The sequence below is a fragment of the Cryptotermes secundus genome, unplaced genomic scaffold, assembly GCF_002891405.2.
Source record: "Cryptotermes secundus unplaced genomic scaffold, Csec_1.0 scaffold620, whole genome shotgun sequence".
NCBI classification, from domain to species: domain Eukaryota; kingdom Metazoa; phylum Arthropoda; class Insecta; order Blattodea; family Kalotermitidae; genus Cryptotermes; species Cryptotermes secundus.
In genome coordinates, this window is record NW_019723312.1 from 1,058,760 (window position 1) to 1,078,031 (window position 19,272).

The 19,272-nt window shown below is 44.6% G+C and overlaps 1 protein-coding gene across 3 annotated transcripts in view; it reads left to right on the forward strand.

Annotated features, from left to right (window-relative positions):
* Nucleotides 1–19,272, forward strand: part of LOC111861806 — a 322,342-nt gene that overhangs the window by 216,850 nt on the left and 86,220 nt on the right. For all 3 annotated transcript variants that reach the window (XM_023846679.2, XM_023846678.2, XM_033750465.1), the window contains exon 2: nucleotides 16,698–16,886. In XM_023846679.2, coding sequence (XP_023702447.1) covers nucleotides 16,712–16,886 — 175 coding nt within the window. In that variant the 5' untranslated portion in view covers nucleotides 16,698–16,711. The remainder of the gene's footprint in view (nucleotides 1–16,697; nucleotides 16,887–19,272) is intronic.

Here is a 19,272-nt window from a genome sequence, read left to right on the forward strand (position 1 = left end):
TAGAGGAAAACACTGTAAAATAATTTGTTGTATCAAATTTGAGATGCGGGTGTAGAATTGTGCTTTCCACACAAATCCTACCGATAAAAGAAACGAAGACTTCAAAACGCTCTTTCGTCTTTTATTTATTTTTGTTGTTTCCCTTGCAGTCTGCTGCTCACAGAGCTTCAGTTCAGTGTCTCGATATTTAGTTCCTTCTCCTGCCACAGCGATGCGCTTCATTCGGCGGCCTTGTAGTTGCTTGAATCCGGCCATGGGATTTCCAAGACCTGCAAATTGAGCAGTCAACCATACGACAGCCTGTGTTCTCTTGGGATTCCTCTGTTTAACTCGTATTATATCATCTCAGATTGGGTGGAAATTATGTAACTGGGAAATGTGAAACAACAGATAATGGGGCTGACGCCGCTGTGGGTTTAGGTACGTAGTAATTTGTCGTGAGACTGTGTCTGAAAATATAGGCTACGTGCAGGCCAAGAATGTAGTAACACTATTCGCCACCTTATTTAAAATAGAGATACCCTTCATTCTGCCCACACAGTGTATTTGTGTGTTCCGTATGGTTCTTACAATAAACAGCGACTGATTCCTAAATAGAATTAACCGGTTGGGCTCTGTAGCGGAGACGTAATATTTCCTGTGACGTACGGGCTGAATTCTTATATATAAAGTCTCTGCATTCTGCTCACACAGTGTATTTGTGTGTTCCGTATGGTTCTTACAATAAACAGCGACTGATTCCTAAATAGAATTAACCGGTTGGGCTCTGTAGCGGAGACGTAATATTTCCTGTGACGTACGGGCTGAATTCTTATGTATAAAGTCTCTGCATTCTGCCCACACAGTGTATTTTTGTGTTCCATACGGTGCTCAATAAACAGCGACTGTTTCCCCAAACAGCATTAACCGGTTGGGATTCGTAGCGGAGACGTAATATTTTTCTTTTGAGGTACGAATTGGATATATAAATACAATTTAGATTATATAAATGAATGGATATAATATACTGCTGAGTATGACCGCGGCAAATTACAGACCCGTCCTCTTGTCAGAGAGGGCGACTCACACAGACAAATCATCAGCTGTCTGACAGTATTTTCATATTGCTGTTGGGGTGGGACTAAACCCCTTGTACTGCGGCCACTTCTGGCCTGTTGTACGAGCCTCAGATGATAGGTGAGGGTGACTGTGGAGGAATTGGTGGAATGAAGATTGGCAGGGGAAACGGAAGTACTCGGAGAAAACGTGCCCCAGCGCCACTTTGTCCACCACAAATCTCACATGACCAGGCCAGGGATCGAAGCCTGGTCGCCGCGGTGGGAAGCCAGCGACTAACCGCTTGAGCTATGGCGCGGCCTCTTTACTTGCATACTCCGTTCCATTCCTACAAGTTATCGAATAGTGTGTCGAGGCCGATGTTCAAGCCCATTTGTCAAGAATAGCATATTGAGAATATCGAACCCAAACTCACTCCTTTGTACAGTATAGTGTACTTGAAATATTCACATCAGAATATTATCAGTACCCACAGAATAGACACGATACACATAAACAAAACTTTTGTTGATTTGTGACCTACTTCAGAACTTGTGTTCATAAAATATGCTGACGTTCTGTAATTCTTTGCTATGTTAACCCGAAATTGAGTAATTTTATCTCACCGGTGCTTTACTGTCATATATATGTGTTGCACAATTTCTGGTTACCATAGTTACGAATCGTCGAACGTTGCGACGTTGCATGACCATAAGTTATGTAGTGTATGTATGCATGTATATATATACACTGGTATATATGTAAAGATATATAGATTAGTTTCGAGCTTAAAGGAAAGAACGCAGGTTGAGCCCCGTGCAGGCAATTAATCCTCGTGATGGAATTTACCACATTAATGCAATAGTGTACTATGAACATCGATCTGTAGATTTGCACAGTTTGCCCATTCTCCTGCTTCTGTGTCTTCCTTGAAGTTGCCCTTCATATGCCGTTCGTACGGTTTATTGCGACGTTTCTGTTCTGTGAAGACGATACCGAGAACTTGCATATAAAGTACAGTTCGCTTCATGAAATTTGCACACATATTCGTGTGGCTGCTGGGCAAAGGTCAGCTTGGAAATGTCGCAGCTCCGCCGAGCGTGACCTGACATTTCCATGTGCTGCTCTGCTTCTGCTGCAAAACACTTCGGGTACTACTGCATGGTCTAACCTGAACTTGTTTCTCCTTTCGATGTCGTTACTGCTTTTGTACGGGTGTGACACTTGGTCTCTGACAGTAAGGAAGGGTGTTTGCGAGCTGGATTCTGAGGGAAATGTGTGAACATGAGATGATTATCAGATAAAAAATGGTGAGATTGGTGTACCATGTAACACGCATGGGAGCGGAAATAAGTTCATTCGAAGTTTCAGTCATAGGGCCTGGAAGAAACAGACCACTAGAAATGTTTAGATGAAAGGATAATATTAAAATGTATATTAAATAAATGTGATGGGATATGTGGAATAAATGCATCTAGCTCAGGTTAGAGACCAGTGTAGGGCTCTGAACTCCGTGTTCCAGCATTACTGGGAAATTATTAAGTAGCTGAGCAACTGCTAGCTTCTCATGAAGGCGCAAGTTGACCTCTGTACTGAAGTTTCTCTTTCTGTTTCTTTCTCTCTTGCCGTCTGCCTCCCTTTTCTTCACTTGCCCACTATTTTTATTTTAATTTCTTTTTCTTTCTCCTTCCTTCCCCGATTATTTGAACCCTTCTTTTCTTTCTTTTTCTCATTTCAAATATCTGCATTTCCTTCTTCCATTCTTTCTACCTTTGGTTTCCATGTCAGCAGCGTGAGTTTGCGACATTTCGCTGAGTTGAATGATCCCACATCTGAACTCTAAGCTCTGTGTGTCGTTAGCAGAAAACTTTGTAATAGTTCCTGGACCTTCCGCTAGATGGCTGAGTCGTTGTGACCGCGGCCGAATGTGAATGTGGCGTTGGGCTGCAAACGGTACGGGGACCTAAGGGCAACACAGATGGACATTCTGTCTGAGAAGAGTAAAAAAGAATGCCCAAAGTCAGTCAAACAGCTCTGAAAGCGAGAAGAAAAGAGATTTGTGCATGGCGTCTGTCACTGCTCTTCCATGTTAATAACCGTCATTAAATCTGTCTGTTACTACTGAGGAGAATCATGAAAGCCATAAATGGCATAGATCTTCCACGTGCCTCTCGAAAACAAGCGAACTATGACGTCACGCCGTTCAGACTAATGCTGTACCTCTTTTTTTTTTTCCTTGGCACTACAGCCCCAGTGGGTGTAGGCCTACCTCCATGAACTTCTCCGTTCGCTTCGGTTTTTCTAGATATTAGACATACGGTAGGACTCCTTGGGCGGGTGATCAGCTCGTCGCAAGGCCTCTACCTGTACACAAACACAGGAAAACGCACACACACACAAAATAAACATCCATGCCCTGAGTGGGATTCGAACCCATGATCCCGGTTTCCAAGCGAGCGATGACAGTACATGCTGTACCTCTAGTGTACGTAATTACATAAACATGACCGTTAATGTGGAGTATGGGAAAGTGGAGGTATAATGCCATGCATTTTTAACCCCGCTTCCACCTTGGGTGTCAGTGATAAATGCCACGTCTCGGCTGCTTTACCCCAGGGGTTGAGTCCCAGTACCGACTGAATAGGATGTTGGTTGGATCTCAGTTTCGATCTGGACGTGTAGGCGACGGAAGGAATATCTGTCCCTGCTTGGAATCGAAGCCCGGTCTTCAAATTTGTAAACAAAATCACTGTACTGACTGAGCTACCCGAGCTTTATTAATAAAATTTGGATTCATGCAAGATTCCTGTTGTTTCCAGTAAGGATGGATCAGTGTAGTCAGTTGGGGCACGAGCGGTGTTTCTCGTGTGGCAAGTACCGAGCGGTGTTGACTCAAATAAATGGGGCGGACACTGAATAAAAAAAATTAAATTAATTCAATGTAAACGGCCATAATCATAATGGAAGTGTAATTTCAATTTCGCAGTTAATAAAAACGTGAATTTCTGGAATTATTCTGCCCACAGCTTTGAATATAATACGTTATAATTTTGTAGTGGTTGTTCCTTTTCGGTTGTGAACTTAATTACGGCATTCCAGCTAAATGCATGTAGAAGATTGAAACCCCATCTGTAGCTATGGTTTGCACAGATAGCCCTTACACGTCACGTCCCTTGAGGGACGCTTTCACATGGCAGTTTCATTAAATTATCACGCCAACAACTTGACAACTTCTGGAAGGAGGGTTTCATAGAATAAACACGACGAATATAATAATAATAATAATACTGTCACGTGATAGAGAAGCTATAGAAGGGATTTGGATTGCTAATCGGATTTATTGGACATTTTAACACACAACTCGTGACTACATTTCACAGATCACTATCAGACGGTCTTCACTGCGTTGCTTGGTAGCGGCTTCCAACGATGTAGCGTCTTCTGCTTCCGTTTCCAACGGCCCCTGTCTTCGCTGGCTGACACATTTCCGTTGCACCTCCCGACCTGCACTAACTCACAAATTATTTTTATTGCTAGTGGGGTGGGACTCAGTCCCTCGCACTGCGGCCACTTCTGGCCTGTTGTACCAGCCCCAGATGATAGGTGAGGGTGATTGTGGAGCAATTGGTGGAATGAAGATTGGCAGGGGAAACCTAAGTACTCAGAGAAAACCTGCCCTAGCGCCACTTTGTCCACCACAAATCCCACTTGACCAGACCCGGGATCGAACCCGGGCCGCCCCGATGGGAAACCAGCAACTAACCGCTTGAGCTATGGCGCGGCCCGCACTGACTCACTAAATCAAAGTTATGTTACGACCGACGGTCAGTCTCTCTTGGAATAAAGCTCACATCTGGGGCCCAAGACCAGATTTTTATTACTGTCAGACAGTTGCAGGTTTGTTGGTATGGGGAGCTCTCTCTGACGAGAAGGATCTGTCGTTTACAACTGATACACACAATCGACTCCGTATGTAGCCTTGGCACGGACCACATGGAGAACACCTCTTAACAGTTCTTTTTTACCTCAAGAAACTATCGGCATGGACCTCTTAGAGAACATAATTTCCCAGTTACATTATTGTTGCGTGTTACGAAGCTGTTGCCATGGAAACGTGCTTGCGGAGCCGTCATTTCGCAGTGGCTGTTGTATAGTTGCTTGTTTCGCGGTCGTTGCCTAGCAAGAGTCTACATGCTACAATAATAACAATGTAGAGATAACTTTTTAAACAACACGGTACTGACGTTTCGGTTGAGTATACTGACTCTGTCTTCAGGTCGTTTGAATAAGGTAAAGAAGCGAACGCGTGTGCACAGTCTGCCTAGTGCTTTCAGCTTCGTTTAATCTCAGGACAGAGGCAGACACGTAGTTTCTTCCCGAAACTTTGGTAAACATCTACCAAATTATATGGTGTCACATTGCAGAAGATTGTACTCTTTATGGTCATTTCCGTGAGAACCTCAAAGCTCGGCAGTACACATCTGTACCCCCGTTAAGGGCATATTTCTTACGCCATTTTGTAGGTTCATTTTTATCACACGGATCCACGTGGCACATAAATTTACCGTAGCTTTATGCAGTGTATTCCAGTAGCATGACCTGAGTCCTGTTTGCCTCGCATTCGAATGTTTCAGGAATCGAATCTTGCGATCGGTGTTTCTGCTTCTGTCCATAGATGTCACCTCTGATAAACGAACGTGACCTGTGTCGCTACTCTTCATCAAGAATACGACATGTCCCGTCTTTGAACTCCAGCCTGCAAGGACGTGGTCCGAATAAAGGAAATGGACTGCATTTCTAGAAGAGACGAATACATTTATATTGCTCCAGCCTGCAAACCGCGACTATATCGTGTCTGAACCATTTCCGCAGTTACGTCACACCTTAACAAGATTCCCACTGTGGAGATACTGGTTCCCGCGAAATATTCAAAATGGACTCCAGTAACTTTGCAATGATGCCATCAAATTCTGCGTCACCATCTCATAATGATATGAGGCCGTAAGGTCACGAGTTCGATTGCCGTTAAGTTGACCTAACCTTCTACCCGTAGTGTCTCTTTCTACTTGGCTGTCCCTGAACTTCCTGTCTCTAGTCTCGACTGCACGAGTGCTTCGTGCGGATCCGGTCTCCTCTTTACATGTGGTCCAAATCCCTTACTTAGCGCCTTCAATCCCCAGGGTCCGTCCCTACGTGTTTGCTTTGCCAGTGGATGACCAAGGAGTCGGGATTCGTTTCCGGCAGGGGCAACAGCGCTCAGACCTCTGGAGCCCACCCAGCATTTTATCCAATGGGTAACCGGGGTGAAGCGGCTGGGGCGTGAAGCTGACCACTCAACTCCATCCAGTGCCGAAACCTTCGTTCCATACTGCTTAATGAAACATGGTGGTAGGTTAGCTTTAGGGGTGAGAGCACTGGCTTCCACCCTGCGGCAAGGATGCAACTGAAATCTGAAGGGTTGGTGTCACTTCTGCGCGGATATATATATGCAAACAAGCAAAGCTGTCCCTGTAACAGGACGTGGAGGCCCTTAGGGTTGTTAGACGTCGAGGCTCCCACATTTCCTGGTACTCATTTCTGTTAGAGGCTGAGTCGACCCCATGGCCATAGTGCGGCTGGAAGGATGAGGTCAATTAAAGAAATCCACCTAATCGGGACTCGAACCCGCGACCTTCTTGCTTGCAGCTTGCAAACTCCCCGTAAAGAATACATAACACATGAGGAACTGCACGTGTAGATTAACATTTCTGTCGCGTTGTCCCTTCGTCTGTTCAGTTATTTCGAAAACGCGTTGTGGCGTATAGAACCGTTGCTATGCAGTAGGCGACTAACGAAACGACGTTTCTCAGCAACGTCTCGGTAAACACGTTCCCACGGAAACGAATAAGCAAGCAACAATAGACTTACTATTGGAAACGGAGAGTTTTCTATGTGGTCCTCACCGAGGAGTTACAAAGAAGAGAATTTGGGCAGTGAGATCAGTCGAGCTCTGCACGAGAGGCTGTGAAGGTAAGACCCGAGCGCGGGAAGCTGAAGAATCTCCACTGCTAGAAGTCATTGTCAGGGAACGGCTGATGAAGACACAGAAGGCCGGATAAAAGCTTAACGGATTCTGTAGTGATTTGTGAAGTGTGGAGATTAGTGATAGCGCTGTTAATAACTTGTAGTTCCGTGTGGTGTATATGAGTGGTCAATCTATTTAGCAATCCATACCCCGTCTAGAGCCGCACACCCCTAAATACGTGACAATATGATTTAGCGAAAAGGTGTGTTGGGACACAAAATGTGTTTCATTTTCTGTTGGAAACATTTTTCGCCCCGATGAACATTCAGCGAGTTACGGCAGACCTGCTACGTCTTCATGTGGAGTGGCTGTCACTGGTCAGATGCGAACGGACGCTGCAACACGTCGACATGTCCCAGCGCAAATATCCGAAGTTTATACGTTAAGCGGTTGTCTTGTTGCTGTAGGCGGAGGGACGAGCAGACAGACATAACGAAATCAATATAAGCATTTTTTTTAACTTCTCCTTGCGTATGCCTCAGAACTTCGACGTTTCGGCGTGAGATTAATTCCTCTAACCTTCAAGACAGAAAAACATAACTTTGAGCATTTAAACACATGTTGATATACTGTGGGTATGTTTTGCTACGTATTTGGGGTGTGACTATAGACGGGGTATGTATTTGATATTTGAATTACTGACCACCACTCGTAATTATAAGTAATTACAGCGCCACTGCTTATCTCCACGCTTTACAGTTCATTACATCGTCCTCCAAGCCTATTCCAACCTGCTGCGTCTTCAAGAGTCGTTTCCTGACAACGGCTCCTAACAGTGGAGATTCTTCAGCTTCCCACGCTCAGGTCCTTCCTGTCCAGCGAATATTCCGCAACTGAATTCTCTCAACTCCGGAACTTGAATGATCCTGCTTATAACATTCCGGCACGAACCACATAGAAAACAGTTTCCACTGTTATAGTGCAGCATTACCTCGACTGTTATATGCGTATCCGTTGCTGCGGGAACCCGCTTGCCGAACAATTGCCTAACGATAGATCGGGTATTGTTGGCGCGTTTACCGGCCGCTACCAAGCGAAGGTTGCTGTTCACAGAGTCACTGTTCGGCCACTAGTCTATACACCACAGTGTGTTCAGAAACTTATAATTATGGCTTTATGGAGTGTGAAACCGTGTGGTTCGGCATATAAGTGCCGACGTTTTGGAGGAATCGGGCGCCTCTATCTTTTAGTTGTATCACAGCTAACCTAATCTTCCTGTGACTACACTGAACACATCAGTCATAGCAAGGACTACGGGTTCGGGTAAATTGCTGTTGGTCTTCGCCAGCACATTCATTCTTGGCTCCTAGTCCCGCGAGACTGATAGTCAAAGTCAGAGTTACTTTACGACAGGCGGTTTAGCGCCAATCAGTTCGTCTTGGCGCCAAGCCCCTTGAGAATCACGACCAGAGATTTTTCTTTTCAACTGAACCCTTGAGATAATAGTCCTTATGTAACACCCTCTCTGACGAGAAGGTGGGTGTGTCTCTTATGATTATGCTTGGTCTTTCATCATGTGTACGTATCACATATGTAGCATATTGCTGAGAATAGGATATGTTATACAAGTGGTTTCCATGGAAACGACGTAACCAGCCTAGGCTGGTTGTGCACAAAGTTGTCCGACTTTCTGAGCTCTGATGCATGTTGAAACAATTCTCATTGCGTTGCTGGCAGCGTTGGACTCCTGTCTGTTGTGAGGTGGTTGCATATTTTCCAGGGCTTTCTTTTCTGTTTTTGTTTTCAGTTTTTGTGTGTGTGTGTGTGTGTACAGAGCTTGGCGACACACGTACAGAGAGAAACACAGAATAAATAATTCAGCACACAATTTATTTTTCTTCAAGTCATGTTTTTGCTATTGGTTTATGAAAAACGTATGGCTTTTCTGCGTTGCATTTTTGCTGTGCCCTTCTGTACAAGTTGGTTATGACCCCTTCTCCACCTCCAGCCTCATTCCCAGTCGTTAAGCTGTTTCTCGCGTTTCAAGAGACGTACAAACTGGCAAATAAAAAAAAACATGTATGTATGTATAAAAGAAGACACCAACGCGCTCGCTTTCCTACTGCGTTTCGTCTCGCAGTGTTCTTAGGCTTTCCCGCTCGTCACGTGACAGTGGGGTCCGTCAGCACGCGGTATGTTTGTTACACATTGCAAACTTAACTTAGAAAGTTTGGGAAAGCCTTTCCTTGACTTCATCTTTCGTCTTCCATTAATCATACAACCGAGGAGTTTGGAAATGTTCCGTGTTAATGCACACTCCTAGTGTACCCCACAAGCGCATTGGACAGCCACACTGTGGCAGTGCATTGAGGCAAATGAAGATATATTCAGGGCAAATTCTGTATAAACAATTAAGTTTCAACGAAACGTCTCACGTTTAAAGCAGAGTAGCCCTGTGTAACACGTGTTCATGCTGCATCCTTATCAGATAGCGACATTGGTCGTTACGTGGTCGTTAGGAAGTTACTACGTTTTGTTTTAAGAATTCTGTCACGTGATTGAATGTGACTATAGACGGATTTTGGCTTGATAATCGGATTTGTTTAACACTTACAAAATGTAATTACAAATAACTACGGCAGTCTCGCTGAGATACACATTCCAAAGGTCCTGTAACTACAACGCACATAAAGTCTTTTCAGTGTTCACTAGCCGTTGCTTGGTAGGTGCTTCCAACGGCGGATGTCCCCCTTTACCAGCTTCTCACAACTGCAACTCTCGCAGTTGACCCATCGTGGACGTCCCTCTCCGGGCTCACGTCCTCGCATGTTGGCGGCCATCCAGACGGACCTCCTACTGAACACCGCTTCCCACAGTTACACCATTGTTGAATATTACGCAGCCGTTACCTTGTAATGGCTGTTTATATTACTCCACAGTTCTGGATTTCAGCAGACATGCCACAATATATAAAACGGGATGCAAAATATTTTTACCGGAAGTCCCATTGAACACAGGAATTTTGTCCTGTAAGTTTGCCTACTCGACGTACACACACAGATGTTTGAACAAATGGTACCACCACAACGGCACAAAACTTACCTACGTGTGTACAGTGAATAAACAATGAAAGTTTACGTGAGAATTCAGGCTTTGTTTAACAAATAAGAGAAGCCCGCTAGAAGTAAAGGAAATTGTTACAGAAGATTCTGAAGAAGAAAGCGAGACAAATAGATATAAACGGCTCGTGTTAGTAGCGCAGTTGGTTCTGTCTTTGTCTTTACAGAGGTTCCTCTCCCACCCCCCTCACAAACCAGTCATAACAATCAATGCTGAAAACAGAAAACCCAGGGCTTCGAGGAGCACCTCCAAACGAGCACTTGTTACCTTCATGACGACAGGTGGCGCAGAAACTCTGTTGTTGACAGATCCATCTGTTGGATGAATTCGAATTACCTGCAGCTAACACATGCAGTTTATATCGAAGCACTGTTGGAAGCAGTGTTTTCTGTGTTGTCCGCTCCGAGACTATATCAGGCGACGGACCCAATTCAGTGGAGTCAGCCCGCGTGGAGGAGGGGTCGAATACCTCAACTTTGACCCTGCGAATCATAGGAGGCGACGAAAGTTGAAGTCTCAAATCTGAGACAGTAAAATATGGGCGCGAGTCCCAAGGGACTCGGACCCGAGAGAGACTTCGCTGGCAAGCACCAGCAGCGTATGCAAAAGACAGACCCTTCCTCTCGTTAGAGAGGACGCCCCACAAAAAAAAAGACCTTAACTGTCAAAGAGTCATAAATATCTGGTCATGAGTCCCAGATGGGTCTGGACACCAAGACTTACTGACTGACTGACCGACCGTCAGTCGCTATGTGACTTGACTTTGACAGCGGAGTGAGAGAGTTAGAGGACCGCTGCGGTACAGTCGTTGTGAGCTGCTGCTGTTAGAAGCTGATAGCTGAGGCACGGGCAGTTCGGGAACCCAGAGTAAGGGGAACGTTCGCCGTTGGAAGCCGTTACCAGACAACGACTGGCGAAGACACAGCAGACTGAGAAGTCTTAGTACTTGCTGTAGTGAACTGCAGAGCGTGTGAAATAGCCATAGCGCTATAGTTACTGGCACATACTGGGACGTAAATACACACCTGGTCCTCAAGACGCAAGGCTGACGACCTTGCTGTGTGAAACAAAAGTACCGTTGCGAAATCCACAGGAAGGCCATGGCTCAGAAAGGGCTGTTTTGCCAATGCCGATTTACACACAGAGGAAATTAATTAGGAGAACATCAATAATGCGGGTTTCAAGAAAACATGCCCCGAACTGTTTTCATTTAAATTCATTTTAACTTCTATGAATAAATAAATAACGGATAAAAGAGGTAAATATCTTCCTGTACTTTACTAATTAAGCACTACGCCATGAAGGCGTATTGGGGAGAGGATGTATATATCCACGTATTCTTGACCTCGGCACTAGTTGGAGGTGAGTGGTCAGTTCCATGCCCCAGCCTCTTTAACCCCGGGGAAAGAGCCCACGGTACCCAATTTGATAGGAGGCTGGCTGAACCCCAGAGCCGGCCTGAACGACATGGAGAAATTAAAATTCTTGACCCCACCGGACTCTAGCTCCGACCCCTCGGTCGTCCAGCCGGTCCAGTCGCTATACCGACTGAGCTATCCCGGCTCATATGAATAATTAAATTATGTTCGTAATATAAATGTGGGCATAAAACACAGCTCCAATATCCTTTTTTGCCGCGGGTCGATTTTGAAGTGTTATCGCGTCGGACGTGGCCCGCGGGCCCTTTTTTACTAACCTTGTGGGATGTAAGTATATGAAGCTTTAAGTGGTAGGAAGGAAGTAAGGGCAGTAACAAGTGTCCGGCAGAGCTGAGCACTGCAACATGGCCGCAGGGCGCATGTTCCGGGAGTGGTGATGCTGTAAAGGCCAACATTGGCGGAAATTAAAAAAGAAAAACAAGAGAGAGAGAGAGAGTGTTGCGCTGCAGTTTGGTCTTGACACGAACTGAGCTGTCTTCTTTGTTCTGCTAACGAATCGCGTGTTTTATCTGTTTGTCACCCGCAGGGACGGGCCACAAGCTGACGGAACCAGTCCCTGTTGGGTCGGGTTTCCTGCTTCAAACCCTGTCCCAGTGAACATGAAACATGCTTCATTAATGTCCGCTCATCTGTATGTAATTAGCCTAAACAGTTCAGCCTTTGTTGTGATGATTGTTAGAACAGAAACATTTGGGTGATAAATCCCGCAGGACTTGAAACCAAGAATTACTGTGCTGGCGAAACCAGAAGAAATTATTTTCAATGATTGTGTGTCGATATATTTTTTTTTCTTTGCACTACAGCCCCAGTGGGCCTAGGCCTACCTCCATGAACTCCGTTCACTTCGGTTTTTCTAGATCTTACACATACGATAGGACTCTTTGGGCGAGTGATCAGCTCGTCGCAAGGCCTCTACCTGTAGACAAACACAGAAGAAAACGCACACAAACATCCACGCCCTGAGTGGGATTCGAACCCACGATCCCGGCTTCCGAGCGAGCGAAGACAGTGCATGCCTTAGACCGCTCGGCTACCGTGACCGGCGTGTCGATATATATCTGTATATAATTATTAAAATTGCTTCGTTTATGGACATTATCCATCGTCCTGTTTTTTATTTAAAACACAACGTTTCGGAGAGTAGATTGTGTCTCCGTCTTCAGGTTAAAACAGTATCTCCTTTCCATCTCCGGAGATAAGGGCTAACTCTATCGACTGAACTCAACTGAGCAGATTTTTCACCTGAAGACGGAGGCAGAATCCAGTCTCCGAACCATTGTGTTTTAAATGAAAAACAGGACGATGGATAATGTCCAACATAACATAGTAATTGTATTAATATACCATCGTCACAAACTTTTAGATCTTAATTATGTATATATTAACCTAATCTGGACAATCTTTATTAAAACGCAAGGCCTACACGGGGGATAAACCGACCCATTCCCCGCTAATGAGGAGACCACACTTCTAAACAAAGGCACAAAAATATTGGACATAGATCTAGGCGAGATCTGAAGCCAAGAATGTGCTCGCCAGGCCAGCAGAATTTGACCTACCGAATCTTTCTTGCAGTGATTGTCGGTCTGTAGTTAGATCGTTTCCATTGAAACCAAACGCAAAAACAATCTCATTAGTTACTGTAGGATAAGAAGATGGCAGGCGATAACGTAAGTGTTTCAGCCGGTAATGTAGTGCCGTCGGTATGTGTTGCAGTGTTAACGTTTTACCCATGACAGATAAATTCCGGGCGACAGCCTCTTAACCGTTTGTGCTTGGTGCCCCCTTGGAAAAGTTAAACATCTGGAACTCATGAATTAGGCACTTTCTGTTCTTCCTCAGTCACTCCAGGAAAATTCCGGGATAGTACCTCCATTACGCCACGACCGCGTCCTTCCAAATCCTTTCCAATTCATTCACGAATCATCCTTTCACTCGAAGTTATATAATTCTAACAACCTAGAACCTCTTTTGAAGCAACCCGCACTAAGTAAATGCGAGGTAACCCACAAAGAAAATAGCGACGGAAAACGTAATGTCCGTTGGGTTTCCGGTCACGTGATATTCTGTATGAAAAATTGTGTAATCGTCGCTAAACCTAGATATGACAACATTGACTCTAACGGCCCTTCAGCGAAAAGCAAACAAAAGTGACGTCAAACTCCAGTGAGGACTGGATGTTCCATCAGCAGCCAGTGCAAGATGGTTAGAACTGTAGACATCCAGCCCACAGGATGTTTAATAACTGCCTCACCCCTACAGATTCTATTTACGTGTGCTTTTTAAAAAAATTCACGCTTTTTATCCTCACTACTATTTAATTTCTTTTCCCTTTTCAACCCCAACCCTACATATTTTTGTTGTTCCCTAATTTTTCTCCTTGTCCGTTTTGCAGCTTGTGATCTGCCATTGCAGCTCCACCCTCTCTCAAACATTTTCCACGCCATTTCTAAACGGGTAAAACGGAACAGTTCAGATTTATGAGTTGCAGCCATTAAGGAAACCCCACACTTATTTTCCTTCCTCAGGGACAGAAAAGCCAAGTCCTTAGAAATGTCAGAGCTGTAGCTGCGATTGTGCAAAACTGAGCTATGTACTCAGTATTAAACTAGAGTTACACACTGGAATGTGACGCCGTGTGGTCTGGCACAGCCCTGCCGATTCAGACATTGATTTAAATCATATTACTGTAACGCCCGCTAAGAATTGAACGGAAACTCTCATTACTGAATATATAAGGTTTCATACTACTAATTTCCCATACCTTCTCCCGTATTTGTTTCTAGTCCCATTTCTTATCGAACATAATTCGAGGTCGAATTTTAACGCCAACTCTCGCAAATAAAATGGACGAATATTCCATCGTAAACCATCTCCATTATATAGTATGCTACATTTCACACATCCTCGTAAAAATGTTTCCCAGTGTTCACGGCATAGACACAACACGAGTATGCAGAAAGAAAAGATTGCTCGATCGTGTCTGAACTGCTGTATAACGTACGCTCATCCATCGCGTTGTCGCCTCACTGTTCGGTGCCATGGTGACCCGAAATTTCTCAATTTCAGTTTTTTATCTCAACGTTACAGTAGTTTAATGTACATATAAAAGTAATTCCATACACACACACACACGAAAAGTTAAAACCCCAGTTCGTACCTTACAGAAAACACATCACATCTCCGCTACAGAGACCAACCGGTTAATGCGGTTTGGGGAAACAGTCGCTGTTTATTGTGAGAATCATACGGAACACACAAATACACTGTGTGGGCAGAATGCAGAGTTAGTGTATGTTGCCACAAGTTACTGGTTTTCTTTCAAGGCTGTAGAAGTGTATATTTATCTTCGAAATTTAAGATATAATTAAGGATGTTTTCTAAGAATCATGTCTCTGAATTCAATACTTTGCTTGCACGCATGGAAGTCTGCATTCATTTCTCCCAGTTCGAAAAATCTGTTTGATCTCTTGTCTGAACCTAATGACAAAAAGAGAACAACTCACTGTGCACAATTGTCACAGTTCCCCTCCAAAATGAGGAGAACTTCTTTCCGCTGCTTTGACGTCCCAACTTCCGCCAGTGTCTGTTTCCGGGAAGGCTGGTATGTTAAGCGACGCGGCTGCGACCTATTTTGTATTGGTAACAAAGCAGTTAGCTTCTTTTATATCTTCGGGTGGAGTGAGACTGCGGCCACCAACTGGCCTATTGTACCAGCCCCGGATGGTAGATGATGAGCGTGGAGCAGTCGGTGGATTGAGAATTGACAAGGGAAACTGAAGTGCTCAGAGAAATCCGAACCCCGTGCTAGTTTGTACACCACAAATCCCACACAACCTAACCCGGCTCTATATACCCTTAAAACGAATTCCTTTTAGGCGAAAGTTTGTCAAATTCAGTTGCGTCTTTTTTATTTAAATTACTCTAGACTTGCTTAAGGATGATTTTTAATTACGAAAATTGTATTCTGTAAAATGCTGGTATGATAAGTGAATAACGAATTAAAAAAGGATGTGGAAGGAAGCAGTCGTGGCCTACCTGAGTGAATATCCAATCATTTTCCTGTGCCGGAAGTTCGTGAAGAAGAAACTGAATCAGGATGACAGGTCTGCAGACCGAGGCTTGAAGGCAATACCTGCTACTTTCTGCATTCACTACATTTGATATTGAGAGAAGAAAAAATTAATGTGTCTATAAAAATGACCGTCTCTTTAGATGTGACACCCTGTAGTTCAGTAGATATTTATTGGCATATCACAGTAACTTGCTGGCCCTAGCTTTATTTACGATGGGGTACCCAAAAGAAACCGAAATAAAACTCTGAAGATAGAGGCAGCAGTTTGCTCTGAAACGTAGATAGCCTTATATCAGACAGCACGGTGTCAGCATAAGACAGTCAGAACGTCAGAACTTGTTTACGGATCCTGTGTGGGGGTGTGGGGCCCTACCCTGTGCAAGGTCCACAGGTTTGAAACCTGCAAAACAACAAAACGAAGCTTCTTTGTTCCCATGATTTATTCTGACCGTCTTACAGTGCATACATTTATTCGCCTTACTCTTCTCTCTTGCACTACATGTTTCAGCACTAAAGTGCCATCTTCAGGCGCTTTTCGTTGTACGTCAGACTACTTCATTGCATGCCCTGTTGTCTTTATACTAAAATATATACTCGTCATATATATTGATAAATTTTAAATATTAAAAATATTAAAACTGTTCAGGATTTGTCATCCCTATGTCGTATTTCACTACGCGAGTCACACCTATCTTCTTCTATCGGAGCATTCTTCCTACTTTCATGTGTATTGTGCTTTGTGTTGTGTCTTGCTCCTGTGACTGCGTGTGTTATCTTTGTTCTTTGTTCCTCTAAACTTACACCCTGAACATGGAGGCAACAGTTTCCTCTGAAACGTTGGTTAACTATCAACTGGTCTGTGCTGAATAGGTCATAGTGCAGAAATTATAAAGTCAGTAATTCGGTTAAAATTGAGTACTTTATTTTTAAATGGGTGATCATTTTTAATTTGAACGAAAAAGAAAGAATCTACAGGGTGCTTCATTCGAAAATTTACAGCACTCATTTTACTTGCTTGTTTCAGGCTGACTCGGCAGCATGGGATTCTCACCGCTCGGGCTGTTGCTCCTGGTCGCGGCCGGCCTGGCAACCCCGCCCACTTGTCGCGTCTCCGAGTTCTTCTGTGATACCGGTCAGTGCGTGGCGCTTGACCGCTTCTGCGACGGGGAAGATGATTGTGGGGACAAGTCGGACGAGCCCAGATACTGCTCCCGTGAGTACTGCACTTGCTAGCCCGCGTGTGGTGGGTGCTGAGGGCTGGACTGTTGTCGCTTCTCATTCTACTGGTTGCCGCATGTTCTTGCAGTTTGTCTGTACCGCGTATTATCCGTGCTGTGGATTATTTGTCCTGCGCATTACCCGCTATGCTCATTATTTGTCCTGCGCATTACCCGCTCTGCTAATTATTTGCCCTGCGCATTACCCGCTATGCTAATTATACGTTCTGCGTATTATCCGTGCTGCGGATTATTTATCCTGCACATTACCCGCTAAGCTGATTATTTGTCCTGCACATTACCCGCTATGCTCATTATTTGTCCTGCGCATTACCCGCTCTGCTAATTATTTGCCCTGCGCATTACCCGCTCTGCGGGTTGTCAGTGTTGCGGACTACTCTTCTTTCGTATTTCCCGTGTTCAGGACCATGCCTTTTGCGAAATGCCCGACTTTCTTGTACGCAGTGTCGGTTTCGTGCTTATGCGTGTCCGGGTTTCCCTGTGGAGGTTCATGCATTTCTGCATTTTTTACGTTTTTTATGAATTACGCGTTTCTGTGACCTGTACAATAATCATCCGTTTATCAGAACACAGTAGTACGGATTATCCGTCTACTGCATTCTACGCCTTCGGGTTATCTGTGTTGCTGACTGTTCCATTTTGCGAATTGTCCGTGTTGCTGTATTCATATCGAAAATTTGGGGCTGTTGTTTCGGAACGGTTTCCATCCAGCAGCTGAACCTTCATTATCTGTAACTCGTGGTTTGTTTGCTCCGAAATAATTTCGAACTTTCTTGTCTTTACGTTTGCCCTTCTTCAGAGCAGCCTTCCTCCTGTTCGCGCTTCGGGTTAACCAGAACGTAAAATTATTCGGCTTTCCTGTTGTTCCGTACTGTGGCGTCTTTGCTCAGAAGCAAGAAGTGTTGAACCAAGGAAACAGCCATTGCTAGGTAATCGCTGTGTAACATGCAACAGTGGCGTGACTGTTGGAAGCGATGTTTTCTGTGCGGTTCGTGCCGAGGCTATATAACGAGGGACAGCTGCCATTACGAATATAGTCTTGAATGACAGAAGAGTATGAGGTTGGTGTGAGATAGCTGCCAGCCTGCGAGGACGTGAGCCCGGAAGCAGAGGAATGTCCGCTGTTGGAAGCCGCTACCAAGCAGCGCAGTGAAGGCCTTGACTGAGAACGCAAGTCTTTGTGTGATAATGATTTGTGAAGTGCAGTCATGAGTTGTTTAAAGAGTCCAGCAAATCCGATTATGAGCCCAAACCCCGTCTGTAGTCACACCCAGTCACGTGAGCACTGGTCTTGCTATTGTTCGTGCTGCACACTATTATAAACAACCAACAACCGAGAGGAGTGTTTGCAAACGCTGAGCACATAGCGGTTTTAAATTTTTTAAATTTGGGGTGGTTCGAGGTATGTGATTAGAATGAATTCAAACGGGGACAGCTAAAAACATTTTTGAAAATAGATGAGCAGGTAGAAGGAAGGTAAGAGATTGCTGCAAGATGTAGAGAATGATTGACAGGAGCTGAAAGTGAAGAGGTGGAAGCTGGAAGGCGAATGGTAGAGAAGACTGGAATCTGTCGTGGAGGGGACAGTGGTTCTGACAGAGACGTAACATAACATAACATAACATAACATAACATGATGGTACTGACAAGAAACAAAAATTTCCCGGGCGAAGAACAGATACTCCTAATTAATATAACGCGTTTCTTTTGGGGGGGGGGGTTGTTTTGCAGTGGGTTGTAGCAGGCCTTTCCAGGTATTGCAGCCAGTTTTGACGTTGCATGTTACTTGCGGGTGGCATAGAGGACCGCATTGTGATGTGGCCACACTGTAACTGTCCAGAGGAGCATGGGACTAGCAAAATGTTTGTCAACTGTTTTGAAAACAGAGCATTTCAGGCTCTGCTGCAGCCCCCGATCATGTCGCTTGATTACGGAATGTCATGTAAATAACATGGCATGTTATGGGCAAGGTCACACAGCTGGGGTCAACTTCCAGGGAAAGCGGAAAGCAAACATGAACTGGCGTTTCAACTCTCAGTGACTTCCACGCTACGGGGCAGCCAGTAAATTTGCGTGTAATTTCTAGGCACAAGATTACAGTCTCCTGTATCAACTGAACGAGATAACAATCCTACACCGTGTGTTATGGTAGCTACTAAGCTTCGAAAGAAGTTTGTGCTTCCATCGTCAAGGTAAAAGTTGTTCTAGAAGGGAACAGTGGACCGTCACAGGTATATAACGAAAGGAGGGTTGGAACGGGGTTAGCGAACCTGAAACTAATTGTTTTACGAATGATGAGATATAATATATACATGCATTATAAACTGTAACATTTCTCTTTGCGTTTCTTACGGCGGACCT